Raw genomic sequence first — 17290 nt, 5'->3', positions numbered from 1 at the left:
CTCCTCTCCCCTCCCCCCTGCTTTGGCTACAGCTTTTGATGTTCCCTATGCAGGCAGGCTTAATGTCTTTCATGAGATGCAGTCCCTTCAGTCAGGGCTCTTTCATGACATGAAAAGCTTTCTCTGTAATTTTTTTATTATTATTTTTATGTAAGCTGTTAAAACATGGAGAAAACACTGTCTGATTATTTAAAGATAAAATCCAGACTGGGTCACATATCTCTATTGCAAGACTCAGTCTACTTTAAATTGATGAGCTGAGGGAATATTGGAGGATTTTTATTCTCAGTAGTCGTGACAGGCGAATGAGGGAGGTGGGAGTGAAAGCTAGATCGGTTCTGAGCAGCTTTCCCTCCAGTTCTGCCGGAGGTGTCTCTTAGCTGTTCATCACTGTAGATCCAGTGCCTACAGTCTTGGTTTGCACTTGCTTGTATTATTGCCACTGCTTTTCTCAGAAATGTTGAATCATGAAAGTTATCTGGGAGAAAAAAAAAGAAGTTATTTCTAAGGAAGAACCCTTGAACACTTGGTTGCTGTAACCACCTTCCGTGCTAGTGCACGTGCAGGAGACAAGCACAGCCACTCTCTCCTCAAGGCCTCTCTCCCTTGAAACTGAGGCATGAAGAACATTTCAATTTTGCTCTGCACCTTCAGGCAAAGGGAGAATCTCTTGTGGAGAAGCAGAGTCTGTGCTGAGGGGCTGGCCGGTAAGCATAGGACCTCAGTTAGGCAAAACATATCTTTATTCGACTTTTGACCAGTGCAGAGTTTGACTGTCTGCAAGGGCACAGCTGCAGCCCAGCAGCCCTCTTTTCTCCCCTTCTCCTGTCATGGGTGGCTCATCTGTGGAGGGAGAGAGGGATGCTATTCATTGGAGCTGGGAGGGTGCAGCACGTAGGTGTGTAGGAGAAGGAGCGGCTGTGCACAGCGCCTGTGTAGACAGTACAAGGACAGCGTGGGTGGGCAGAGGGGGGTGAGGATGTGCAGCTGTCAGAGAGCAAACACGTTTCTTCAAAACTTTTACCAGCATGTCATACTGCCCAGGCTCCACTTGCCCAGCTCAGAGCCTTTCCTGCTGTTGTGTTAAGGTGCCTGCAAAGCTAGGGAGACTTTAAACCTGCAGAGACTTCCCCTCACGTTTCTCCTTGCCCCTAGTGCCCCTAGTTCCCCTAGTGTCCCCTCACCCTGCCTCCCTCACCCATGCCGTGGGAAGGAAGGGTACTCCACAGGCTGTAGCAGCAGAACGCCCCTTCCCACTCCTCTGCTCTCCCCGTGGGACTTGTCAGAACCTCAGAGCCCGAAAAGCACACTTCTCCAGGGCCCGGGTCGTCCTCGGAGGGAGACAGAGGGACTTGAAGCAGGTGCGGATGGTGCTGAAGGGACAGCTCCGGCGGGGGGTGGGCAGGGCCCGACCGGGGGCAGGGACATGGGTAGGGTCGGGAAGGGAGACGACCAGACAAGAATAGGACTAGGGAGGGAGATAAAGAGAAGGAGGGAGAAGAGCAGACTGGAGCTGAAAAGCACAGGGACAAGTACAGAGACAAGGAGAGACGGGGGGCATTAGACGCAGAGAGACAGACACGGGGCAGGGACAGAGAGAAGAGGGACAGGAAAAGGCCGAACCGAGCAGGACAGAAAAAAAGCATGAGGGGAGAGGGAAAGGGAGAGGGAGGGAGAGAGGGAGAAGGAGAGCAGGGCAGACGCCGGGCTGTGCTCCGGCTCGGCTGCCATGGGGATCTCGGCACAGCCAGTTGTAGCAGCGGCTCCGCCGGCGCCAGACAGTCCGGTACCGGGCGGCACCCGCCGCGCCTGGGGACAAGGGGACTGCAAGGTGGCAGCGCGGCGGGGACCCCTCCGGGCCGCCGGGGCTTTGCAGACACCGCGGCGCTGGGGAGCCCTTTGGGGCTGCCGGCGTGGGGGTGCTCGGGGTGCCGGGGCACCTAGACGGCCACCCAGCCAGCTGCCCGCCGCGAGTGGTCCTCCGGGCTTTCCTTGAGCCCTGACGATGCCGGCTGAATCCCGGGGCCGGGGGTGCCGAGCCGGGGGTGCCCGCCCGCCCGGCAGGGATGAGCCGTGCCCACTCGGAGCCGCAGCTGCAGCAGCGGGGACGCCCCGGCCCGGTAGCCGAGCGCTGCAGGTTGCTTCTGGACACACTCGACCAGCTGTTTTGTACATTTTCTCATTTCGTGCAGAACAGGGCAGCGGTCATAGAGGTAATCTGTAGATCCGTGGCTTTAAGGGATAAATTAGAGCACTGGATTTGATCCGTATTGCAGTGGATTAGAGCAACCTATCCCCCCTCCCCTTCTCCTCCTCCCACCCCTCCTTTCCAATTCACTCCCCCCTCCTTCAGCACCACCTTTTTTCCTTTCGTGCAATACCAAAACTGATCCTGCCTGGCAGAGGGACTCTGCTAGGCGAACAGAGCGGTGCCCACGTCGCCTGCACACCGCGGGAGCCGCCTCTCCCCTTCCAGCCGCCGCAGCCCCTCCGGGGCATCGCTGCTGCAAGTTCCCCGGAGGAAGGCGCCGGGGTGTCTCCTCCGGGCGCCGGGAAGCGGTCACTGCCCACGGGCTGTCCCTTTGCCCCGGCCCGGCCGGGGCCGTGAAACGGCGGCGAGGGAGAGCAGTCCCCGGAGGGCATTTCCCGGAGGCAGCGGGGCCGGGACCTGGCAGGAAATGGAAGGATGAAGTGTGTAGCCGGAGCGCTGATGTTCCTTCTCTTCTTGCTTTCCCCCGCAGGAACGTAATCCGCAATGCTAGTTCTCAGGTTGCTAAATGTTGTGGCTCCAGCCTACTTCTTGTGCATCTCCCTAGTGACCTTCGTCCTCCAGATCTTTCTCTTCATCCCCAGCATGTTCAGAGACCCTTCCACCACCCCACTTTTCTCTCCTGCTCTGCTGCATGGGGCCCTCTTCCTCTTCCTCTCAGCTAATGCCCTGGGCAACTACGTCCTTGTGATCCAGAGCTCCCCCGAGGACTTGGGCAAGGACTTAAACTTGGGCAAAGGAGGCGAAGTGGCGGACTGGCTGGATGGAAGCAGGTCCCCTGGCTCAGCCTTGCCCAGCACTCACTTCTGTAGACTGTGTGCCAGAGTCACCCAGAGGCATGACCACCACTGTTTCTTCACAGGGAACTGCATCGGGAGCAGGAACATGCGAAACTTCATCATGTTCTGTCTCTACACCTCCCTGGCTTGCCTCGACTCCCTGGTGGCAGGCATGGCTTACATTTCTGCTACACTCTCCATGTCCTTTGTGGACCCACTGGCCTTCCTCACTCTTCTGCCTCACTCTATCAGCCAGTTCTTCTCAGGTAAGGACTCCTTGCTCAGAGATAAGGAGTGGGTTCCTCCTCTAGGGCTCTGAGATGGGGGGGACCTGATCTTCCTTGGATAGCTGTGTTGTGGAGGGGTGGTAGGGAAATGGGCAGGAGAGGCAGTTGGCCTTCTTTGGAGGCTAGAGACAGCCTTTGCAAAGGACTTTGCTTCACATGAAATAGAAGTTGGGACCTACTCCAGGTTACAGCCACAGCCCTATTCCTAATGCATTAGGCTCTGGAAAATGCTCCCTAACCAACCTGTTGGTGACAGACTAGGGCTATCTGTTGTACAGGACATATATTGCAATTAGACAGAGGAAATGGATTTCACTCATTGTTCTGCAGGTGTGGGGAATCTTTTGCTGGTCTTACAGGCAAAGATGGGGGGGTTCTGTAGGTTTTTGTATCCTACAAATCTGCAGGTTCCCCGTATTCCAGCATATATACCCTCATTCTCTTTGTCCAGGTCCACTCAGCCCCTCCACTGTCACCCACCTCCCGCCTCCTGGCAGTGCAAACTTACTGAGATCTTTTCATCCTTTCAGCACTGGGAATTGGGATTCAGGCAACAGAAACCGAGAGAAGAGTTAATGTGACACGATTAGCCACCTCTTTTGTGACCCCAGTCTGAGACACAAGTCCACAGAGAACCAGAGGAAATTCTCTGTGCTCACTCTTTGCAAGAGCTCCACATCAAAAGCAAATACCTTCTCCTTGCTGCCATCCTTTACCTTTCTTTCTCCTTCTTCCCCTTTCCCCTCTCTCCTGGCCTTTCCATAAATGTCCATAACCCTTCTCTTTCCCTCTCCTGATGTTGCTCCCATAACTCATCCTCTGCCCTTCTGGCCTTGCCTCTTCACCTTTCAACACACCCTCAGACTCTCCAGCCTCAACCCTTTCTCTGTCCAAACCCGAGAGCTAGAGAAGGGACTATACAGACAGCTTAGACTGTTTCTTTGCGCAGAAAGCAACTACAGAAAATTGACATTTCCTCCCATGCAGTTCATGCCTTGTACACTTAGATCAGCTTTCACTAGGTTAAAATATGTATCCCATGTATTTTAGCTTTGCAGATTCAGCTGAGCTCAGTAAGAAGGGACCCTGTTTTGGCTTGTGCACTGTCACCAGAAGTGTTGATTACAATCTGAGTGTGGAGTCTCCACTACTAAGGATACGGGAGCCAGAGAGGCTCCAGCTTACTTTTCAGATTCCAGGCTGGGTTTGCAGGTTTGCCATCTGAAAACAAACAAATATCTCTCTACTTGGCAAATTAGCAGATTTGTCATGGTAATCACTGAGAGACAATAAACATGACATCCTGCCATGACATTTTTATGGAGTCATTTTTCCAACTAGAAGAATTTTTGTAAATAATGTAGCATGAGCTTCACTAGCATTAGAAACACTGGGAGTGATTTTCCCCTGTGCCTAAGCTCTGGTCGGCACAGCAGCCTGGGAGGGGGAGCAGGGATGTGGGAGATTATCAAGGAATTAGTTCTCTCTGACTCTGAGGGCTCATCTGCACTGAGCTGCATCCTAGCACATCTTTGCAGAACCACTGAAGTGACCCAGCTCTGGTGTCAGCAACTGCAGTGCCAAACACAGCAAGTGGGCAGTGTTTAGTGGGACACGATGGGGCTGGGTGCAGGGTTGGGAGCCAGAGCACCCCTGACAACCTCTAGTTCTGCTGGGATGAGAACTGCTGCCTCACACAGCAGTATACAGGCATGTGGTGTCTTGATTGCTTGGGAGAAAGGGCCTACTAGGCTTCTACCAGCACATTTAATCTCCAGTTCAGGTAAGAAATACACAGTCTTGAACAGTTACCTGGAAGGGCTGCCCACACAGTATTTTTCATCTAACTTAACTATTACTTAAGGGTTGTTATATGATCCAGAGAATTGCTACAGCAGGGAAAAAGCTTTACCTTTCTTCTTCTCCATTATGCCCACTGTACTGCAGAAGGAGTAAAGGAGGATAAAGGGTGAATCTGCTGGTCTTATGTCCAACAAGTGTTCCCTGTTTTCATGCTGGGAAAATTTTCAGCTGGCTCATTCTGCCCAGACTGTGCTCAGGCATGCATTTCAGAATCTGACCCAAAGTCTATAATTGCAGCCTATGATTCAGCTTTTCTGTCATGGATAATGTATGGCAATAAGCTTGAAATCATACCAGGTCACTTAGAGCAAAAGTGAATCCGAGACTAAAAGAGACTGTGGTGATGAGGAACAAATGGAGAGCACTTTTGTAAACATAGGTCAGATTGGATCCACTCTAGAAATTATAGAAAATGCTTTATGTAGGTAGCCTGCAGAAAAGGTTAAAAAAATCATGTGTCTGAAAGGGATAGCTCAGAGATGCTTAATATTTTCAAGGGGAAACAAGGGTAATTACTTTCTGGATGTTGAATTTCATCAGCTTATATAAATAAAGCTTACAGCAGCCTTGCAAAGGTTCTAAAGAAAATAGCTGTATTTCTCCATATCCCATCTGAGTATCAGCTATAGGAAAGAACAAATGTCTGTCACATTCTGGTCCAGTAAAAGAGGGACAGAGAATCCCATATTAGGCTTCCTACCTGGTAGATTAAGTGATTCTGGCAGAATTGGTATGAGGATTTGTCATTATCCTAAGGGGCTTGTTCTTCTATTGCTGTGTTGCATACAGAGCCCACTGAGCTGAATGGGGTCTAATAAGAAGGGAAAGATGACACTGCATTTCGGAAAAAAACCTGAATGACTCCTGAGTGTCTTTCGAGTGAGGACAATCTCTGAAAGCTTGAGGCTGTAGTCAGTGTCCTTACAAATCATCCTCAGAGGAGCCTGCCCCAATCTCTCACTTACAGCACTGCCAGGTGGAGAAGCCAGGATTCACAGACTGCAAAACCAGATGATATCACCTAATCCAGCCTTCTGCAGAAGAGAAGGAAGAGATGCATATCAGTGACCCTCATATTGAACTTAAAAACTGAAACAGCCATGTACCTGCTCCACCACAGTTGCTCTTGTAGGGCCCATAGTCTTCCAGAGGGACAGGAGCATGTGAGAGATGTTTTATTTCTAAACCTTGCAGGAACCGGTGAGAGGATATCAGCTATTTATACTGGTACTGAAACACATTTAACTCCCTTTGTGTAAATAGGGGTGTTTAATAATACAGCAATATACACAAAATACGAGTGTAAACATATGGGCACACAGAGAATATTATATTAATGGGTTTAGATTGGCTTATACACTGAAAGGTCACTCAGTGATACCTGCTGTTATACTAACATTTTCCAGAAGGAGTTCTAAAATCATTGTAGAGGAAAGGGCCCACAGAATATTTTTATTTAAATACATTAATCATAAATATATACTAAAAAACTCTCTGTTGAATTAGGAGCTTCAGATATACAAAGTATTTTGACTATTCTAGCAGCACCTTATAAAAGGAATTTGGATTATATTTTGGAAAGATTTCTGTTTCTTTCTTGCATTCATGTGAAAACTGCCTTTGCTCAAAGGTAGGAAAGTCGTTATTGATTTTTTTTCTTTCTTCACACACACACACACACACATATGTATGTATACACACACATATAGTGGAGAGAGAGAGAGAAAAATGGAGAGAGAATTCTTTTTGCCTCATATTAATAAACACAGTAAAGCTTCTGGAAGCATCTACATGCTGTAGGATCCACTTCTCATTTCAAAAACCTAGAAGTCTTAGATTCATTGTGATGAGTAGATAAATCCTTAAATAAATTAATCATTCTTCAAAATAGTGCTGGACTCTTACAGACATGCTTAATTTCTGACTGAATTTGGCCCTATAATCTAGATCCTCACATTAACAGTAAAATGAGAGGTGTAGAGAGACCATTATCATTTTAGTATTTCCCCAGTGAGGTCCATTGCATCAGATACTACGAAGAAAATAAGTTAATATATTTAGAACAAGCAGCCTGTCTTGCTCCTTCGTCGCCTCTTGTGGCCAGAGAAAACAGGTGGCTTGTTCGTTCTTGGAGTTGAGTTTTACACTGCATGTGAGGTGTGTCTAAGCTCTTTCTTCTATTGTCCTCCCTCCCCCTGACTCTTGGTCTGCAGGAGCTCTCCTTAGCTCTGAGATGTTTGTCATCCTCATGCTCTACCTCTGGCTTGGGATCGGACTGGCCTGCGCTGGCTTCTGCTGCCACCAGATGCTGCTGATCCTGCGTGGGCAGACTCGATACCAGGTGCGGAAAGGGATGGTGGTAAGAGCCCGGCCCTGGAGGGAGAACCTGCAAGAGGTCTTTGGCAAGAGGTGGCTGCTAGGACTTCTCATCCCTGTGCTGAATGTGGAAAGTGACTACCGTAGGCAGAAAGAGAAATAAAATACCCACGTGCGGGTGTGCATCCCGTGCACACAACGCCTCCTCTGTTCTCTCCCACTGTCTCCTGGATCACTAAAAAGCTGGGGTACTCCATGTCTCGGGATTGCAGCTGCTGTGGGAGGAAAGGATGGGCTATCAAACAGAATAAATTTAGCATATTAACATGGAGATCACAAAACATGTAGATGAGATACTGCAGCTTAGTAGTCACATCACTGCACCTGTGTATGTGGCAACAGTCTTTGAACTAGCAGAAAAATTAGTCAGACCTTCTTGTGGCTCCCTGCCTGACTCCTCCAGTCACCAGCCCCATTAGTCACCCTACATAGTCCTAACAAACCACAGCAGGAGCTTTCAGAGAGGCTGGACTGTTGTGATATACTGTAAAAATGGTGTCTGTTCCTTGGTAGGGTTTTGCAGGGTGCTGACATGAGGCAGGGTTACACACTTGAGGTAACTTCATGTGAGAGCATTCTTCAATGAGCATTGTTCAAGAAGTGTTTGACAATGACCTCAGGCACATGGTAGGATTCTTGGGGTTGTCCTGTGCAGAGCCACGAGTTGGACTTCAGTGATCCTTGTGGGTCCCTTCCAACTCTGGATATGATTCTATGATTCACAACACTGAGAAGCGCTTAATGACAGAACTACAGTGCAATCAAGCTGCCCTTGATTGCAGGCTATGCACATGGCAAATGTGACAGGTAAACCTTCTCTCCACAGCCTAGAAAATCAGGAGGAAGAGAAATTGAGAATTTCTCATTTCTGTTCTTGATCTGCTCTCTATGCAATGATATGTCAGGACTGTAGCTCTGCTACTTATTTTTAATAGTCCTTTGTCCAGTGACAGAGTCTAGGCAAAGCTACCCTTCTGACGGGGAACAGCAAGCAGATAAATCCTGATCAGATGGAGGCACAAGGAGAGGAAAGCACAAGGTGAATGAAAATGTGTTTGAGAAGCTGTGTGATGAGGCAGGTGATGCATGCCTGTGAGAGACAGAGGGAAGTGTGGACACACAGTGAGCAGTTGGGAGGCTGCCAAGAGCCTTGCTGCTATGTAAGAGCCCTGATGCATCACCCTCTCGCAGGGGACACCTGCACCATTAGTGCTGTGAAGAGTTCAAAATCCCAGAAGACAGGAAGGGTTTCCAGCCTATCAGGACACTTCATTTTGCACTAAAACAAACAGAAAAAATGGTTATCTCAGACATCCCTGCCACACTGTAGTTGCAGGCTGTCCAGGGCAATTCCCTCTCGCATTGCTGCAAAGGGGTAAATTCATCCATGTTATAACTCCATTAAGGAGGTTAATAGAATTACTACAGGGATTAATCCACTTAATGTGTCAGTTGTTTTTTAGCTGCAGCAACAGTCCATGAGACCCTATGCTAATAGGTGCCTTAAGAAAGGATACCATGACATCTCTACCAGGATCATAGCGCTGGATTCCCCAGCAGCTGGAACAAGCAGCCTCTGTTTTGGCAAACTGCATCACCCTACGTGGGCTGGATAGGAATCCATTGCTTCTCTCTAATAGGGTGAGGAGTATGCTGACAAGCTGTGAAAAATGTTATTTCTTCCTCAGAAATACTCTTGGTGCATCCCAGGTAGGGGAATGCACCTTACTTTCATCCTCGAGTTTCTCACAAGCCAGTGGCACTACAGGCTTTGTAAGCGTCTTTTACCACTTCACACTCAAATACATGTTTGAGTCAATAAGAAACAAAGTCTATTGTGATGAGCAAAGTAACCTTGAAAATATACTGGAAAAACCCTTAGCTGGATAATTAAAACATGTAGGATCTATGTCCTTCCATGTTGTGTGTGTTCGCATGAACACACCACTGTTTCCATGTGTAACACGCTGTATTTTCACTAACAGTGAACAATAAAAAGTATTCTGATTTTTTACATGAGCTGTATTGTGATTTTTGACAGTTAGTTGTCATTAGCTGTCTCTGTACATTTGTTACAGCATACACACAGACATGTTGCAGGAAGAAGTTAGGATTTGTTTTTTGGCTTTGCCAATAATTCATCGTGTGATTTTTGACAAGTTCTTTCATCTTCCCTGCTTTAATGTAATGACCAATCTAACAATGCATCTAATAACCAATTTGCAGACCCATTCTAATTTCTATCTATAAATTACACTATCAACCTCAACTGAAAGGCATGGGAAAATTAAGCTATTATCATCGCCCACAAACAGCATCTCGACATAAATTATTCCTTACTGGCAAATGGCATCAAGGTGAGCAGACAGTCACCTTGACTGTCTGGGACTAGAGCCAGAGTCTTGTGCCACACACCTAACCTTGGAAGGATTCCCAAGATTATTCTTATTCCACAGACTCAGTGATCCAGCTTCTTCTCCTTTATATACTTAAAGGAAACAGGCTGTCAACATTTCAGGCAGCAGCTACCTCCCACCAGCAGAAATTATGGTGTGAAATCTTTGCCCTCTGCTTTTGGTGTTTGATGGCCTCTGCAGTCTTGGGCAGCTCATGGCACTTGGTGCCTGCTACCACAGTGCCTTGGGCTGTAAAACTCTTTGGGGCCACATACTGAGAAAAGCAAACAAAATGAGAGTTTCAGTGAGCCACTCTGCATGGACAGAATCCATACAGTACAACAGGATTAGTTGCCTGAGAAGCCTGTTGCCTGTTCCCATCAGGGTTGGATCATGCCTGGCTCCTGTGTCAGGGTCACAGCTGTCTGCCCTCACCACAAAATTTCAGTCCTTGCAGAAGCACAGATCCCAGCTTGAGTCAGCACAGCCCAGTCACACATAACTATTCTTCCTGTCAGGCACCTGTGTTCCCAGACGGAAATTGCTGCATCACCATTTTATGCAGCTAAATGGTTCCTTTGCAGGAAACTGCTGGATTCCAGTTGTAATGGTGGGACTTTCAGATGGATACAACCTTTACAGTTATGATCCTCTGGGATGGAAAGATCTATAAAAATAGAACATTAGACTGGCCCTATATATTGACTTATTTCCCTGTTCATTCCCAAGTGTGCGGACTGCCCTGTTTTGGGTAGCATAGTGGTTCTGCAGGAACTGTTGAGAGTAGCTCTTTAATTAGCCAGCTGCCCTGACATACCTTCCTTGCCATACCTTTCTGTACTTGTAGAAATCCTTGGCAAGAAAATGTACCAGGACTCAACAACTATGAACAGAACCTTTGCTCTTTGCTATGATTTAGTAAATGGAGGCTGAGCTCAATGGCAATGTCACAAAATCTAAATCTGTTCAATGGCTTTCAAGTTTTCTAAGGATAAATAATAAAAGCTTCTCATCCTCTGTGCTTAGAGAGTCATATACTTACTATTTGCATTTCGGTACATAGCACCTGCAATAGCAAATATATTTTGGAACATGATTTCTTGTAACAATGCCGAAATACTTACAAAGGTTATAAAAATAAAGCACTTAAAGCTTATCTGGCTTTGGAAAATCAGATGACCACCATTTCTTCTCTGATAATGCTAATGACTGAAGTAAAAACTCCCTGTTGCTAAAGATCTTGCACAAAGACCACAGACTTTTGCTTGAGTGGCTTGCCGATTTCAAATGTGACTACCTGAAAATATGGTGTCACCTCAGAGGTCTCAGAAGCCTTTGCAATGACAGTGTAGAGCAAATCAGGGGATGCAATTGTGAAATAAACCGGAAGTCTGTTCTTACATATAGTAAGAATCTCATATAAAGTAAGTAGTAGGTGATTTTCCTCTTCATACTACATTATTGGGCAGCCCTGAAGGCCTGCATGCAAAAGGTCTTCACTAGATATTCTCAGAGGACACAGAGTTAAAACATAAGAGTCTCAAGTAATAAGGCAGAGGGAACATAGGAAAAGAGATGACATGAAATAGCATTTATCTTAAGAAATAGCCAGCTCAAGGGAGATGATCACAGTCTAAAAATACTTGCAAGGAGACAGACTAAATGAATGAGGAGACTCATTAACTGTAAGGAGATAGCTGGAGGAGGACAAGCAGTCCTGGACTGAGAGAAAGAAAGAAAAGCTGAGGTCGAGAGCAACCAGAGAAAGTGGCCTCAGTGAGAGCAGAAGTGTATAGGGATGATGAGAGCCATCAGGCAATATGAGGCATGACAACAGAATTCAAGTTATCTTCACTGATTGTTGACTGAATGAACACAAAGTTAAGAAAACTCATTGCTAATCACTTCCTGCTCAAAAAAACTCAAAACCCCAGCAGAGCCAAAAGGGTTTTTCTCTCTTGAACAGCAAATTATGTTATAAGCAGGAGATGCATGGATAGAAATCATGAGTAGCAACTGCAGAGTCTACATAATTCTCTTTGAGTTATTTAAAGACTAACCAGAACTATCATGGTTGGAGTGAAGCAATGACCTACTTGTTCAAATAAATAAATAAACAGAGAAGAAAATTTAAATCATATGTGGAGTCTCTGTACCCTGCTAGATATTCAAATCTACGGAAACATGATGTCAGACGACAGTAAGATGGTCTCTAATAACAATGTGTCCACATGTGGGGTCTCTGCTTTTCCAGCTCTTTTCCAGAAAGCCAGGGGAATGAAGAATCCTTGAAGATTACACCAGAAGTCAGCAAATATGGACCAAGCAGTTCTTCAGTCCTTTTATGGAGCCATCCTGGCAGCAGCCTTGTCTTCATTACACCAAAGAGCTTTCAGCATTGGTTGTCCTACTGAATCTGACTGGCAAGTGATGTCAGAGGTCTGGCAGGCCAGTCCCATGTCTCTTAAGGCTTTTGGAGCCAGATTCCTCTAGTATCCCCAGATGTTTACAAATAAAAAAATGCAAGTTCCCAAGTACCAAGTGTCATACACTATTTGCACAGTGCCTCATTTAATATGTTGTCAGTCACCTTAATAGTAGTTCCAGAATTGCTATCAATTAAAAATAAAGGGACCGTGTTAATCAGTTTACTTCAAAGGAGGCAAGGCGATGGATGGCAAGTTCTATGTGAAAGTTTCATTTGTCTGCTACTGATTTTACTGTATATACACCAGGAATGCACAGCCTCTGGCCTATATTTCAGCTGTTTTGCTGGGTCTGTCTTTATCACCATTCATTCACAGATTCATGTTATTATCATGCCTGACTGGAAAATTTTCATTAGCTGTCAGATCAGTGTTTTTACTGCTTGTATTGGACAAGAAGAGATAAGACCTGAACTTATGTATCATCAGACTACTGAAAAAACAATGGATTGGTTTGTCATTGCAATACCCTTAATAATCTTATACGTTCACTGTGCAAGAGAGTTAACACAGTGGACACACACGAGAGTACCCTAGGAGCTAACAAGCAGCTTCTGAATGCAGCCATGTCACAGAGGTTATTATCAAGGAATTATGTTCTCATCCAGAACTGCTTAAGACCAGAGATGAGCTTTATGGTCAGTGACAAAAAATCCAAAAAACACATCAGCAAGGACTCCTAGTGGTTTATGATTGCTGGGAGGAACTTGTTGACCAGTACAACACAAGCAATCTTTGTAGGCCTAAACGTGAACTGCCAAAGTCAAGCAGGTCCACAAAGTCCAGATGCTATGAAAGCTGCTTTGAGAAAAAACTTAAAAATAGCATTACCTAAAGGAGAAAGTGATTTGCTAATTAAGAACTCTCAAGAACTCCATGCTAAGATCAATGTTCTGAGTCCTTCAAGACTTGGAGAACATGAGCCCCTACTGAGAACTTTCAGGAATCAGTTCTTTATTAATGTCCACAGAGTTTGAGACTCAAGGCTGTCACTACATGTTCTCCCAAAACAAAGAGTGCTATATTAAGTAAGTGTGGTTTATACAGCACTGAAGACCACCATAGGTCATTCCAGTAGCATGTATTGATACTGTGATTTTCTTCTCCAGGGAACACCTGTAACAATCAGTGGGATGGATTAGTCTGAGAAAACTGTGATTAATTAAGCAGTTTATTAGACTAAAGAAAACTTGATCGAGATGTTAGAAGTATTATTGTCAAGAGAAATAATTCTTCCTTTTCTCTTCAAGCCATGGTATAGGGTATAAAAAAATCTTTTAGACTGATCTATCAATGCCTTTGAAGTAGTATGCACTAAACTGCAATTTACTGACAGCTCTGGCTGTCTTTTTTATGCTTCCATTATCACCAACCATCCAAGGGAGTAAGTCAATTTGTGAATATGAAGCTATTGAAATAAGCTAAGAAAGCAAAATGTGGAAACAAAGTTCTACCTGGCTATCAGAGATGCAGTTCATAGAGACCTAAAATCTCTTTTAAAGCTCTGGAAGCAAAGCTCAAAAAATAATTTCATGCAAGGAGGAAAGGTGAAACTTCATATCAAACTCTAAGACTCAGTTTCTGGCTCCCAGAACTGGAGTGTTTTTCAGGTATATGGATTCAGCCCACCACCATCTTAGATCATTCCACTGCTTCAGGATAGACAGGGATGTCAGAAGTTTGACTATATAATCAATGGAGCTGGCAGGCACAGTCAGCCTGGACAGAACCAATATCCTGTTGCAAGAGATACCATCAGCTCAGAAGGAATTGTTAGTATCCAGGCTGTCAAAAGGGCACTAAAAGCCCCTTAGCTTTTACTAAGCTAAGGTAAGGATTTTTCCTGTAACACAGAAGCTTCCTATCAGATCCAGGTACAGAAGAGAAAGAATTCTGTGGTCAGGCTGGAGGTCAACACCACATTTCTCCCGTTTGCAATCTCTTTTTGGCTTTGTGTATGGACTACTCATGAACTAATTTGGCCAAAACTTGTTCAGCATCATCCAATCACCTATTGGCATCTACTGGGAAGGGATGAATTTCAGCAGGGGCTCATAAGGATACATATTATGTTGATGGGAAAAGAGAAGAAATGTGTGAAATACGTGAAGGAGCATGTCAACCCAGCCTGAAAATTATACCATGATGGACAAACTCAATATGAACCTGCAGAACAAGATGTCAGGATTTCATGCTGCATATGAAGAGGAACGCGAAGCAAAAAAATCACAATAAACCTTTTCTATCATTCTTTAATGCAGTAAAGACATGGAATATTATATTTGGCATTGTCTTCATTAGTCAACCAGATGGAATTCACAGAAAAGCCACAAATTATTAAGAAGCTGTAAGATTTGAAAAATTGTTATGTTTGTTTACCTTGAGAAATTACAGCTAAAGTGGATGTAAGGAAAATGTGGCAACCATGCATGTATTTTGCAGGGTGGGAGAAATAATTCTTGTTGGACAAACAAGCAACAGTTAGAAACAGTTCAATTTAAGAAAAAGAAATGATATGTTAACATTTCAGGAAATACTTCCAAATAGCACTTCTTCCACTCTCAGCCTTTAGAATAAACTTAGGCTGGAGAAGCTGAAATCTTCACATCTAGGGAGCTACAGAATGAACAGGGTAAATTGCAGTGAATAGAGAACTGCCTGCTGTTGCTGGAAAAGTAATTAATAATAGTGGGGAAAAATAATCCAGAGAAGCTTCTATTTTTTACCTAGACAGTTGCTCAAGCTTGATCCAAGAAGAGCTACCCTTTTCTATTCTGCTTTGCACTTGTTGCCATCTCAGCCGGGTTTGAAATTTTTATTCGTACCAGTGCTAATTTATTTAATAGAAGTAACATGAAATACAAATAGTTGTGCAAATAAAGTTATATATAGGTGATATGTGTTGAAAGAAACAAAAACCAGTGTTTTGGTCTTCTCTTCATAAGCATGGGATTAGAGCAAGATTCCCACATGGCTTCTGTTTGTAAATGCTACTGCAGTGATTGACAGATGGCAGAGAATGTCACAATTTTACATCCCTAAAGCAGTTTTTGTTCAATGAGTTAGGATGATATTTCTCACCATTTCAATAGGACTAAGAGATACCCAAGCTGCTTCTGTTTTTACCTTTTTTTATACTTTCATGTACTGCCAGAATGACCACTCCATGCCTGTGTAAACTGAAGAAAACACACTTATATTTGTATTTGATTTTTTTAACCTTGAAATGAACAGTTAGGTATGTTAACTTCCCATGAGACAACTTTCAGATGGTTTGGAAAAACACTGTCATTTAAGAACTTCTGGAAATGTCAGGACCCTCTAATAGAGCAGCTACATAAACACATGCAAATTGAGATGTCATAATAGATTTAAGATCAGTTTTGAATTCTGACATAATTTTAAGATATTATTTTTTTTTCTTCTTTATTCTTGCTCCTTCTCCCTCTCCTTCCAAATAATACACAGAAACATTTTCGACAAAACACAGCAGGTCTTATAGAAAAGATTTACATGGAAGAACTGGGAGACCTACACAGTATCTGGGAAATACCAAAGAGGATAAAGCAGACATTTCATTAGCTCAGCTATTATTATTTATGAATCAGCTAGAATGACCTTTTATACTCGTTTGATAAAATTTCTTACCGAAACCCCAGTGGAAATGTAACCAATACATGATTTAAATTTCCAGCAAAAACTTAAAATTAAGGTTCATATTTAAGCTGAAGTGTTAAGAGGCTGTACAGACTTTCACTCCCCATAGGAAGTCCCTGAGGCATAAGAAGAATTACTCTGGTGGTCAGAAGTCTCTAGCACTACATCAGAGAAAATAATCCTTTTGAACTTAACTAGCCAAATGTCAAGTCTTTTAACAAATGTGAATTTTGAGAGGGAGGCTTAATCATTTGGGTTATATAGGTGCACAAACAGCAAGACTGTGCCACTAAAGATTCTTCAAGGCATATAAAAATTCCAGTCATTAATGCATTACTACAGATTACAAGCCATCCGAGATTATTTAAAAAATTTACACCACTCAAAAGTCAGTTCTTACAAATCCTTTGTCCTGATCTTTTTTACTTTGGACTTTGACAAATCCCAGCGTTTGTCCAAATAAATTGTGCAAACTATGTAAACACATGCAAGCAAGCAGGACAGAAGCTTCATGGATGAAGAGGCAGTAATGAAAATACTCAGTCCTACTAGTTGCAGAGCACTGTAGCTCAGTCTAGGAAAAAATATTTGAGCATATTCTTAGCTTCAAGCATAGACATAGTCCCATAACTGCAGCTGCACTACTCACACCCTTCACTGTACTCATGTGTTTCACAGTTCTGTTGGTTAGACTGCAGTACTCAATGTCTTCCAAGACTACATTGAGGGCATTTTTCTGATTTCAAGTATTGTCACTTTTTAGATAGAAAAATGTCACATCTGATAAGCCTCCAGGCTTTTGACCCCAGTTTCACATGTTGCACTACTACAGTTACATGAATGGGCTTACATGGTGGGGAGGAAAATGACACGTGTGGGCATAAATTAATACATGAGTGGGGCAAGACAGATGTCTGCTTACACCACAGAAGGTTTTTTTAGTGCCTGCAACACAGCCAGCTAACACTCTCTCCATTCCTCTAGCCTTATCAACCTTGATATATTTATAAAAGTTTCCCCGGATAGGCATAGAAACAGAGATTTTAGTCACCTATATTTCTTCCTTTCAGTTTTCCAAACCATAAGAAACCAGCCTCTATACTTACTTGTGGAATTACATTAGGGGAAATTAACCCAGTGAGTATCTAGTCTAATTTATTAACATGAACCCAAATGT

At 44.3% G+C, this 17290-nt stretch overlaps 1 protein-coding gene across 2 annotated transcripts; it reads left to right on the top strand.

Annotated features, from left to right (window-relative positions):
* Window positions 1–2388: 2388 nt before the first annotated feature.
* Window positions 2389–12286, top strand: ZDHHC22 (zinc finger DHHC-type containing 22). 2 transcript variants are annotated; one of them, XM_017831527.1, is made up of 3 exons: window positions 2389–3314; window positions 7412–7539; window positions 12225–12286. In XM_017831527.1, exons 1-3 carry the CDS (start codon window positions 2756–2758, stop codon window positions 12249–12251), a joined length of 714 nt encoding a protein of 237 aa, XP_017687016.1. In that variant the 5' UTR covers window positions 2389–2755; the 3' UTR covers window positions 12252–12286. The 2 variants fall into 2 exon arrangements, with proteins under 2 accessions (XP_017687016.1, XP_017687015.1); XM_017831526.1 differs by lacking the exon at window positions 12225–12286 and having other exon boundaries at window positions 7412–9650.
* The last annotated feature ends 5004 nt before the right edge of the window (window positions 12287–17290 follow it).

This window comes from Lepidothrix coronata, unplaced genomic scaffold (assembly GCF_001604755.1).
Source record: "Lepidothrix coronata isolate B3197 unplaced genomic scaffold, Lepidothrix_coronata-1.0 Scaffold192, whole genome shotgun sequence".
NCBI lineage: Eukaryota > Metazoa > Chordata > Aves > Passeriformes > Pipridae > Lepidothrix > Lepidothrix coronata.
This window is presented reverse-complemented; position numbering and strand designations above follow the sequence as displayed.